The sequence below is a fragment of the Thamnophis sirtalis genome, unplaced genomic scaffold, assembly GCF_051295495.1.
Source record: "Thamnophis sirtalis isolate CommonGarterSnake01/CBP01778 unplaced genomic scaffold, rThaSir2_p1.2 scaffold_2, whole genome shotgun sequence".
In the NCBI taxonomy this organism is placed as follows: Eukaryota; Metazoa; Chordata; class Lepidosauria; order Squamata; family Natricidae; genus Thamnophis; species Thamnophis sirtalis.
In genome coordinates, this window is record NW_028261382.1 from 88,669,912 (window position 1) to 88,682,461 (window position 12,550).

The window sequence follows — 12,550 nt, forward strand, 5'->3', positions numbered from 1 at the left end:
CAAGAGAGGCTTAAGCACATGCTTAACTATCCCATCAGTTGAACTTAAAAAGGCTTATCTTTGACTGGATCATGCCCACTTCTAATCAATGTCAGTCAATAGTCCTATTTCCAAATATATAGAATTCATTGAAAATGGCTATCAAAAGAAAATGCCATGGTTGGCTTTAGCTTTATGCTTTGATTTCCACATTCTTCTGACTTGATGAGTTCCATCCAGCTTTAAAATACTATTTTAAAAGATTATGGTCATTTCGGATCATTACTATAATCATCAAGGTTTTGTTCTCCAATCTGAGACAAATACACCATTAAGGAAACAATGAGGGTCCATATATTTCGATCCTCTTATTCTGCAGTGAAATAGGTATAATAAAAAGTACTGGGACAATTCGTTTTGCTTTGCATTCTTCTGCCCTCACTCATTTCTGACTCCCCATATAATTAAATGCAGCACTTCCTTCCTTTTCAATCTGAAACACAGTTCAAAGTTTATCAAGCAACATTGCCATGGTGGCACAGTGGTTAGAATGCAGCACTGCAGGCTAATTCTGCTGAATGCAGACTGCTGCTTGGCAGTTCGATTCTCACTGGCTCAAGGTTGACTCAGCCTTCCATCCTTCTGATGTTGGTAAAATGAAGACCCAGATTGTTTGGCAATGTGCTGATTCTGTAAACCGCTTAGAGGGGGCTGTAAAGCACTGTGAAGCGGTATATAAATGCTATTGCTATTGCTGCTGTTATTATAGGTTCCTAGAGCTTAGTGAAGGAACTTTGCCAGAAACTCCCTCACTGGGATGAACCATTGCAAGACGAAGTCTAGACTGCTGATACAAAGAGAATGGCCTGCTAATGGGCAGATCACATGGCTTGCTGATATTTCTTCTTGGTCAGCTATCTCAACAGAGCAATCTGAAATTCACACTGTTCTGAGTAGAGTTTTTGGAGAATTTCTCAGAATTGAACCAAAAGATTTGTTACTTTTTATTTGATTGGTGGAGGGGCGGGGGGGGGGTGATCAATATAACACTGTTGAAGCAAATGGAGATAGATTCATTCATTAATTTTTGGAAACAGTATTGTCTCATTTGGGTCACAACTAGTAGAAAGTGGAGACACAATAAAAAGTCGCTTAATCTTCAATGTGACTGAATTTATTTATAGGGTTAAACTCTTTGGGTATCAGGGTGGAGGGTGACACAGTGAGATCAAATCAAGTCCAATCCTTTATTTGGCAAGATTCTAGCCAAAGGATTGAACTTGATTGGATCTCACTGTGTCAACCTTCTGAACCTACTAGCCTGAGAGATTGTAGGGTATGGCTACCCTGAACTTCTTCTGCATTCCTTCCTTCAACTTCCTTCGACTCTGGAATGTGCAGTCCCTTCATCTGGGTCTCTGAGAAAATTCTGTGTTGCCAAAACTATCCCCCCCCTCCCCATACACATACTGCTTTTCCAGATGTACATTCCATCACAGAGGCCTTCAAAGTGCCCCCCTCTCTCCATATATAGAGATAGATAAAGATAGAAATGTAGATATAGTTATAGATGATATAAAGGTAAAGGTTGCCCTCATACATATGCGCTAGTCGTTCCCGACTCTAGGGGGCAGTGCTCATCTCGGTTTCAAAGCCAAAGAGCCAGCACTGTCCAAAGATGTCTCCGTGGTCATGTGGCTGGCATGACTAAATGCCAAAGGTGCACGGAATGCTGTTACCTTTCCACCAAAGGTGGTTCCTATTTTTCTACTTGCATTTTTGCATGCTTTCAAACTGCTATGTTGGCAGAAGCTGGGGCAAGTAACGGGAGCTGACTCTGTTACGTGACACTAGGGATTTGAACCACCGAACTGCCGACCTTTCTGATCGACAAGCTCAGTGTCTTAACATCTTAGCCACTGAGCTGCCTCCCTTTAGGCTCACAAATACAGGTGGGAAGAGAGAGGGAGGGAAGGAGGGAAGGAGGGAGGGAGGGAGAGAGAGAGAGAGAGAGAGAGAGAGAGAGAGAGAGAGAGAGAGAGAGAGAGAAACATATAGAGATAGATAAAGATAGGGATATAGATCAGAGGTGAGTTGCTCCTGGCTCCACCTACCCACCCGGATGCTTCTGCGCATGTGCAGAAATGCGCATGCAGGAGTGCGCATGAACCGGTAGTCAAAAAATTAGCAACCCACCTCTGATGTAGGTATAGCTATAGATGATATAGAGATAAATATAAATTAGAATTTTTGAACCCAAAGAAACTGCTTGCTAGTGTGGCAGACTAGCTGTACAGCAGCCATAAATACATTTTTTACCAAATGACCTCCCCTCTGCAGCATCCACAGCTGTGCCCCTGCCTTCTATAAATGCAGCCACCACCCCTGTAAATAAAGAAGCATCGCAGGCTCTAGAGGAGATGGTTGGTCTCATTATCAGTCCCTGCACGGAATCCAAGCCTTGGTGTCACCACCAGCAGGAAACAGGCAATTTTCTTCTTGCTGATTTCGGCATCTCCTGTTTCCTCGAAATTTCCCTGCCTCCAGCACTCGTAGTCCTTGCTGTTCCTTTTCCATTATCCATTTTCAGGTTGCTTCACTGGCCTCCCATGACTGCGTTAATGGCTCTCACTTTGGACAAGCCCAGGCAGTCCATCTCTTGGAGAGTCCCATCTGGTGACATGCAGCAAGACATGCTGTCGTAAAGTTCTTCAGGAAGCTGCAGCAGGAATATACTCCAGGGTGACTTCCATTTGATTATCCGAGACAACATATTTGCTGTTAATAGACCGTAAATGTTTCTGCCCTGCTACTCAGCTTTCTATTTTCCTTCCTATTTTTTAAAAAAAAGTATATACTACTGTATGTCCGGGACGCTGTTGCTCAGTGGTTAAGAGCCGAGGTGGCACAGTGGGTAGAGTGCAGTACTGCAGGCCACTTCAGCTGACTGCTATCTGCAGTTCAGCGGTTCAAATCTCAGCGGCTCAAGGTTGACTCAGCCTTCCATCCTTCCGAGGTGGGTGAAATGAGGACCCAGATTGTTGGGGGCGATATGCTGACTCTGTAAACCGCTTAGAGAGGGCTGAAAGCCCTATGAAGCGGTATATAAGTCTAACTGCTATTAAGATGCTGAGCTTGTCGATCAGAAAGGTCGGAAGTTCGGCGGTTCAAATCCCTAGCGCCACGTAACAGAGTGAGCTCCTGTTACTTGTCCCAGCTTCTACCAACCTAGCAGTTCGAAAGCATGTTAAAAAATGCAAGTAGAAAAATAGGAACCACCTTTGGTGGGATGGTAACAGCACTCTGTGCACCTTCAGCGTTTAGCGATACAAGCCACATAATCACGGAGACATCTTCGGACAGCGCTGGCTCTTTGGCTTTGAAACGGAGATGAGCACTGCCCCCTAGAGTTGGGAATGACTAGCACATATGTGCGAGGGGAACCTTTACCTTATTGTACGTTCCTCATGGAGAAGAAAACCCAGAAGAAAAGGTGGAATGAAAAGCTGTTGGGACAGATCAATAATGAAAAAAAAGGAATTCCATTTTTCTATTTTGGTTTTACAAAGATGTCAATGCATGCAGAATCCCACAAATTAGTAGAGAATTGTGACTCCATTCTCTTACGAACTTGTCGATGTCAATGACGAAAAATTCACTCCTTGTTTCCATGGGTTATTTTGAAAATCAGAGGGTAGTAATAGCATGGTCAACCTCTCTCCTACACCAAATGCTTACTTTGGGAAAAAGATGCAGCTTCATTTGCCAATGAATTAAAACTGTTCAGCATTGGAAAAAATGGGGGGGGGGGAGGATATTTGAAAGAAGTTCAACAGGCATTAAAATTTAGAGCTTGGTAAGACACTCTCAGAAATGGAAGAAAAGAAAACAGGAGGTCGGAATGGAATATGCTGAAATAGGTCAGGATTTGCTGGTTCTTTGTTGTTCTTGGACATTAGAAGTCACTTGGGTGTCTTGCCCTATCAATTTCGAGTCAAAGAGACCTTAACATTATTCTGCCAGCTGATTCAAATGTTATTTTTTGGTGTTGTGTATCAACTATAGCCTTTTGTTTGCAGAAATAGATCTTGGCTCTGGATTATAAATGAGGAAAGCTTTGAATTTTTCTGGATAGCACTTCCTTAATCAAGTCCATCTTCATTTGAGGGACAATTCAAATGCAGAAGGGAGTTAAAAGAAAATTGACACTTCCTAGGAAGATCAAAAATGCTTCACCATGGTTTCTTTTGAAATCAAATCAAAAATGATTACACACCCTGGAAAGTGTATACACTTAATGCTAGGGTTGCAAAAGCCAACCATCTTTTGCAATGCATTGGATACTATCTCATCTTATTGTAGCACACACATATTTGCAGCTTTCCCAAGTGATCCAAAAACTAAGAAAGGATTATTTTTTTGCCTAGATCAGGCTGAAATCCCTTTTTGTTGAATGCAGTGGTCAGTTATTACTCCTTTAAATCTTGTTTGGTTTAAGAAACACTAATTCTTATACTGTAGGATAAGATGCATGATATTGCCTGTATAATTCCACAGTTCCTAATCAGGACATTTTTTTTCCTTTCTGTTACATGTCATGGATTTTTCTCCCTCAAAAACAGGACTTTTTAAAAACAACAACAACAAAATTTAGTGGAAATGCCATACATATTATCTCAAAGTTTAATTTCAATTGCTATTAAAAAAAACAGGGATGAAGAGAAGCAGAGCAAAGGTATACTCAGATTTTCTCTAATCTATCTATATATAAAAAAGCCAAATACCACTCACTCATCATGAAATCTCCAAAACCATAAAGCCTATAAACTTGAAATTTGCCACGTATGTTCTTCTTGGCTTCTAGGTGCTCACTAAGAAAGGATTTTTCGAAATGACAATCAGATCATTAGTAGTTCTTATAGAGTAACACATTCTGATACTAAGGAATTCTCCCCCTCCCCACCTGAAAAGAACTCTGTTCTAACTGCCAGTTGCCTTATATTAACACACTCTGATGTTAAGGAGTTAGACATTCTACTCCCCCTCCCCACCTGAAAAGAACTCTGTTCCAAGTGCCAGTTACCTCACATTCTGTTACCTCAGTTCAAACTGGCAGACTTTCCACTCCTTCACTCAGGAGCCGTCTGGGGCTCCTTACAGTACTAAACGTTAGTACCTCATCAAAACATTTATGCTTTCCACCTACGGAACTCCTTCTGGACTCAAGGAGGTGAGAGCGATATTCCCTTATGTGTTTCAATCACCGACCACCACTGAGCCAACGGGTTGAACCGGAGTGAACCGAATTTCTCCTGCATTGCCCCATCACATAGTTTCATCATGAAGCACGGGTATCCAGCTAGTACTGAGATATTCTGATGGGCATTTTGCTTCCAAATGTTTGGATTGCAGCAAAGTTACAAAGAGCAGCGTGTTGTTAGGAGGGCACCTACTGGGTTCTCCTGTTAACATTGTGCTGTAGCATTTATCAGGGAAAGCTCAGTGCATCTCTTCCCACCATGGAACTTCAGAAATGGAAAAGGCGTGTCCTTCTGAGCTCCATTCATCTTATCATGGGCTAATGGACTGCTATAGGATCTATTTGGAAGTGAAGCCTGTAGAATTCAATGGGACTTCCTTCAAAGTAAGTGTGCTTGAGTGAAGATCTGCAGTTCATCTGAGATCTCTAAAGCACTTTTTCAAACCTCTTCAATATCCCACATTTTTTTAGACATTTGGCTCTCTCTGTTCTGCACGCTTTTATTATTTGATAGTCAGAACATTGCTTGTACCTTTAAGAGGGGTTTGCCTGGTCATTCACATTCTTTTCCCTTTATCATATTATAGGCCAACTAATCAATCCCTTGCAGAACTTCAGATGCAGTTTTGAATAGCATAGCAGTGTGGGCTTGCAGAAGGAGTGAGTGCCAAGCAGCAGGGATAATGAAGAGACCAAATTACGAACTTCCAGCATAATAGAGTGCTAAAATCATGACCCAACAGTCAGGTAATGAGCCAGTAAATATCAAGCAGAAGCCTCAACCAATTCTAGCAAAAGAGGAGCTCTGAATCCAAAGAGGGAGCCTGCGTTGAACCTCAACTTCAAGACGTAACATTTCTCTAGGCACAGAAATGGTGCTGGATACATAGGAGAATTACTCACAGTTGCAAAACGCAACCTATCTCATCTTACACAGGGAAGGTAAAGTCTGCATATAGAAGTTTCAAGACTTAGAAGCGACATGTAATATAGCAAAATTCATGCAAAACCTTTCTTCATGTGAACTAATTTGCTGGAGAGGTTCTAGCTATAATCCTGGAGAGAGCAGAAAGTAATTACTATTAAGTTCCTTGGATGAACAGCTTTCTTCCTGGGGAAAAAAATCTTACTGCCAGTCCTCCATACTCACTGTAGTGGAATAAAACAGGGGAAGTACTCATTGCTTTCTATCATTAACCATTAGTCAACCAATCCAACCAAGCGAGAGCCGAGGTGGCACAGTGGTTAAATGCAGCACTGCAGGCTACTTCAGCTGACTGCAGTTCTGCAGTTCGGCTGTTCAAATCTCACCAGCTCAAGGTTGACTCAGCCTTCCATCCTTCCGAGGTGGGCGAAATGAGGACCCAGACTGTGGGGGCAAGTTGCTGACTCTGTAAACCACAGAGAGGGTTAGAGAGGGCTGAAAGCCCTATGAAGCGGTATATAAGTCTAACTGCTATTGCTATTGCTAAGCTCCTCCCACAACCACTATCTATTTCCAACAGAAATCTCTTGATTTTGGCAATCGGGCTAATCTGGCAACTGTGGGGAGCCTCCCCACCCCTAGAAAATGAAATATTTTAGGGGAATATTAAATGAGGTAGAATATTATATTTCTCCAAAGGAGAAAGGGAGAAACAAGTTCTTAGAGGCAGAAAGCAACTCCAGTCTTTCTTAATAGCCTACAGCAGATGCCCATTAAGAAATCCAGCCTATTCACAAACAAAACACCTCCACCTCCAGCGATGGGATTAAAATTTACATCCTTCCCCCACCCAGATTCAAAGGACAGCATGTGACCTTTTAGGACATACTGTATTTTTCGGAGTATAAGACACACCTTTTTCCCTCAAAAAAGAGGCTGAAAACCTGAGTGGGTCTTATACACTGAATACAGCATTTTTTGCCTCCTGAAACCCCTTCACCAAAATGGCTGTGAATAGCTTGTAGGAATGAGCTCCCCCAATCCTCTAATGCCCGTTTTTGGGCAAAAAACGGGCCCATTTTCACAAAAAAACAGAGTGTAAAAACTTTTTTTAAAATTTGCCTCTTAAAAACCTTGTTGCGTCTTATACTCCGGTGCGTCTTTTACTCCGATAAATACGATAATAGGATTGACCCACCAGCAAAAGACACCAGGCTCACTGCACTGCACAATCCCTGCAGCATTTCAGATACTGTATAAAAATATTTGTTCTCCTCAAGCTAAATTTGTCAGCTGTCCCAGAACTGCATGCTGTGGTTCTGTTCATCCATAAACTGTTTTTCTTAAGCAGCCTCTATTTTATTCCCAGCTTGGAACTGAACCAGATGGATTTTTCTTTCAACACAACTAAGGGGAGCAAAACCCAGAGAAAGATTTACTTAATAAAAGGAGAGAGGGATTTGCTTGCTAAAAGGTGCCAATGAAGATCTTTCATCCAACCAGTCTAATAATAAATGAAGAACACAAACTACCTGCAATCAAATCATAAATAGCCTCACTGGATAACTTCCCCAGGAGACGCAATATCCATGACTACATTGCACACAATTCTTTTATCTCCAATTTATTGGTAAGCTCCCCCCCATACCTTTGTAATATAGAGGATCCCATTCATCGGGATGATAATGAATTAACATTAGTTCCTATTCTCTCTTCCATTCAGGCTCCACTGATAAAACACTTTTCAATCATAATAACATCTCAGCTTTTAGTAGCTGCAGGGAGTTATTCTAGATGTATAGTTTTCGACTGAGTTTGTGTACATAAATCTTGCTCCTGTCAGTTACTCATTCAGAATCATCAGGATCTATTATAAATCAAAATCAGACAAACTGATGCTTCTTAATCAAGAGGGCTTTTTTTAAAAAAAGTTTTTTTACTCGCCTCTTCCAAGATAATAAGGTAGCGGTTTGGTACCAAAAGACTAAGAGTGAAGGAATACAAAGGACATTGTTCAAAAAGCCATTGTGATGTAAATAAGGTAAGAGTTGGGTGAAGCACTACAATGAGTATTTTTAGTTTTTAATTTGGACATATTCAACTCTGACCTTCAACAAAAGAAGAACTTCAATACATTTAAATCCCATACGTTTAGCAAGAGAGGTGTTTACGAGTTTTCCTTCAGTCTTCCTCTCTCGATGCATTACAGAAAATAGCTACCTACAGCAGGGTAAACTTTTAGCCCCACTTAAATTTGGGTAAGAACCTGGCCGCTATAATGGGTAGGAGGGTGATGCAAACAGGAAGGGGTGGGATTTGTTTGTTGTTGGGGGAGTTGTACTAGCCTTAACAGAAGAAGTTTTAACTCTTTCTCTGATCCTTTCTGCTGTGGGAAGCCAACGTTTGCATTTAAAGTTTCCACATGTTTGATGATGCCTTAAGGGGGCAGAAGAAGGCAACTTGAATTTTCAGTGATTACAGTCAAAGAGTGTCAAAAAAAAAAAAGCGGGTCTTAAAGTTGCATGCAGATTTCAGCGTTATGATAACCCCACTTTTGGTTCAGAGATTGGAGTTTCTTCACTGTAGCTGTTTTGGCAGTCTTATCGATATTTTTAGGGTTTAGGAGTGTTATATGTCTTTACACAGTCATTTCTGCATTCCTTCCCTTAATATCTGCACGCCTTTATCTTATACTGTGACAAGGTCTCATTATGTCTTCACCCGCATCTCTGATCACAGCTATGCCCAGCATTGCCATTAAGGAAGAGGAGGAGGAAATATATCACAGGCATTGCCATTTTCACCCACCTTTCCCTCCTGAATGTTGACCTCCCCCAGATCGCCTTCAGGCAAGTCATTTGAAATAACCCAGGCAATTTTTGCCATGTAATGCCAACCTATGTTCTGAAAACCAGGTGTTCATTTCAGAGGACGTTTCATTCCTTTTCCCACTCGGGGAAGAAATAAATCCCATCCTTTCCCAAGAAAAGTGACATTCCCTACCAAGAACGGTCAGCCGGGCTGGTCTGGAACGGATGGCCGCTTGAATGGCTTGGCACTCATATACCGCATCATCTTGGAGATCTGCTCTCAGGATCTTCAGGTGATGCTCCCCTGAGAGGTGATCCCCCACAACCAAATAGCGTGGATAACCTGTGGAGCACAAAATGGAACCAGAATTGGAGCTAATAAGTAGCAAGTATACATCAATTCCCCCCCCCCCCTCAATCAAGAAGAAGTCTGGAGTAACACAAAGTCTGCCATCAAGATTATTAAATATATACTTTTTTATTTTCCATTTTCATAACATATAATCACATGTATACTATTACATAGCCGGTATCCTATTGTATTAAGTAGTAATTACATCAGTTCCTCTTGTCATCAACGCCCAGAAAGATAAAACCCATTATTAGCTCTTCTGCTCTCCATACACCTCTTTCTTCTACCTCTCTCCTACCTCCTTTCTTCCCTCAATCATCTTTATCTACTCTACTTCCCCTTCCTTTCTCCTTCTCCTCTCTCTTCATTCCACTCCTCCTTATCGTCCTCATCTTCCCCCCTTACCCTCTCTCCTATCCCTCTCTTCCTATCTTTCTTCTCTCCTCTTGTTTCCCACTCTTCCTCTCATTCACTTGGTGTATTTCAGCTTCTGAGCAAACTCCATTCTATATTGATGGTATTTATGCTTCCATATCAATATACTTAACATATCTTAGTTTTAAAGAAAAAATAAGAGAAGACAGTATACATGTGCAATCATATTACTTTAAAATCTAACCCCTCTTGTCAAGCCATCAAGATTATTTATGTCATACCCTATAGCCTTTTTCAGGTGATGATTTTTTTTTTAAAAAAAAGAAGAATGACAAAAGGGCCATTTAAAAAGTTGGATCACATCTTCCTATTCTTTTTCTAAATCTTCAAGACCTTCCAAACCCATCCACTCTTCCGGAACATCACCCCCATCCTTCTTCTTTTGAAGATATTCACAAAACAGAAGAGAATAACAGAGTTGGAAGGGACCTTGGAGGTCTTCTAGTCCAACCACCTGCCCAGGCAGGAAACTTTATACCATTTCAGACAAATAGTTATCCCATCTCTTCTTAAAACCTTCCAGTGTGGGAACAGTTACAACTTCTGGAGACAAATTGTTTTGCTGCTTATGTTAATTGTTCTGTCCTTAGTTCTAGATTGGTTGTCTCCTTGATTAGTTTCCATCCATAGCTTGACTCCCTCTTCTTTGTGGCAACCCTTAGATATTGGAAGACTGCTATCATGTCACCCCTAGTCCTTCTTTTCATTAAACTAGACATACCCAGTTCCTTCAAACATTCTTCATATGTTTTAGCCTCCAGTCCCCTAATCACCTTTGTTGCTGTTTTCTGCACTCTTTCTTTGACATTGTGTATGTTTGTGTCTCCTTTGATTCACAGGGTTAGGAACCTGAGATCTGTTGTGCTTATGTTGTGGGGAAGGGCCTTATGTAAACTAGACATACCCAGTTCCTGCAACCATTCTTCATATGTTTTGGCCTCCAGTCCAAATGAAATGGAATGGAATGGAATGGAATGGAATGGAATAGAATAGAATAGAATAGAATAACAGAGTTGGAAGGGATCTTGGACGTCTTCTAGTCCAAGCCCCTGCTCAGGCAGGAAACTTTATACCATTTCAGTCAAAACTTCTGGAGACAAAATGTTTCGCTGTTCATGGTAATTGTTCTGTCCTTAGTTCTAGATTGGTTGTCTCCTTCATTAGTTTCCACCCATTGCTTCTTGTCCTGCCCTCAGGTGCTATGGAGAATAGCCTGACTCCCTCTTCTTTGTGGCAGCCCCTGAGATATCGGAACACTGCTCTCATGTCACCCTTAGTCCTTCTTTTCATTAAACTAGACATACCCAGTTCCTGCAAACATTCTTCATATGTTTTAGCCTCCAGTCCCCTAATCATCTATGGTGCTCTTCTCTGCACTCTTTCTAGACTTTCAACATCTGTTTTTTATATCGTAGCAACCAAAACTGGAAGCAGTATTCCAAGTGTGATCTTATCAAGGCATTCTAAAGTGGTATTGACACTTCATGCGATCTTGATTCTATTTCTCTGTTAATGCAATCTAGAACTGTGTTGGCTTTTTGGGTGGCTGCTGCAGACGGCTGGCTCATATTTAAGTGGTTGTCCACTAGGACTCCAAGATCCCTCTCACAGTTATTACTATTGAGCAAGGTACCACCTATACTATACCTGTGCATTTGGTTTTTCCTGCCTATGATTCCTCTCAAAAATAAATTGGGGAACCCTCAAACTGGAGCACAAGGAAGGAAGGAAGGAAGGAAGGAAGGAAGGAAGGAAGGAAGGAAGGAAGGAAGGAAGGAAGGAAGACATTTGGTACTACTGATAAACCAAAATAAAAATTTGAAGGCAAACGGAAGAAAGAAACTTAATGCCAAATAAATAAGTTCAACTATTTAAAAAAAACCTCATTCGACAGGTTTGTTTTTAAAGCTACTCATTCTTTCTGAGGAAGGACAGATGGTGACAAAGAAGAAAAAAACCTTCATCCATTGCAGGAATTCATCTTTTTAAAAACCATTTTTGAACTCTGTTCTCCCACTTTCTTGCCTCTACTGAGTGGCCATTGTTATTTTGTTTAGTTTTCCTTTGCTTTATTTTCAAGAGGGCCCTTAAGAAGAGGACCTCTCTAATGCCTGGAAGAGAATGTTATGCACCACAATATATAATTGGGATAGCTTAGGCCAAAGAAAACCATTTAGGCACTTCACACTTTTAAGCATACTGGTGGGATTCCATCTTTAGAAGAATGTTGAAGCACAGCCTTTCATTTCACAAAGTAATCCATGGGCTTTATTCAAACGGTGTTTGTTGTGTGGAAACTTTTGTCCTCATCCCAGCATCTTGAATGAACTTGTCTTTATTTAAGAGCTTCTTTGTTTACCAAATACTGGACTTATACGGACATTAACAAGAGGGCATTATTATTAACTGCTTTTGACAGCAGAGGTTTAGTAGGATCTTGATGGGGCAATGAGCATTTTTAATTTCCTCTTCCCAGTTTTCTAAGGGACAGAAGGTTCAGAGACCTCCCCCAAATTTCACTTCTTCTCAAGTTATATTGTTAATGAGCTGCAAGACAGAGGTATCTTGGCATTAACCTACATGCTTTTGAAGCCTTTTCTCCCCCCAAGCTAGGAACAACAAGATTTGCTCTCATGAACCGGGAGAAAAACAAATGAAGAGTTTGTTTGTATTTAGTTAATTAGATGACTAGCTGAGCCGGAATTCCAGAAGCAGGCAGAACCCCCAGCTTGATAAATCAGACCCAAGAAAGCCAATTGCTCAAATTGTTCAGAGTGAGATGTCAATCA

The 12,550-nt window shown here is 41.1% G+C and overlaps 1 protein-coding gene across 2 annotated transcripts in view; it reads right to left on the reverse strand.

Moving 5' to 3' along the window:
• Window positions 1-12,550, reverse strand: part of KIRREL3 (kirre like nephrin family adhesion molecule 3) — a 781,414-nt gene that overhangs the window by 272,256 nt on the left and 496,608 nt on the right. For both annotated transcript variants that reach the window (XM_087706343.1, XM_087706345.1), the window contains exon 4: window positions 9,168-9,317. In XM_087706343.1, coding sequence (XP_087562469.1) covers window positions 9,168-9,317 — 150 coding nt within the window. The remainder of the gene's footprint in view (window positions 1-9,167; window positions 9,318-12,550) is intronic.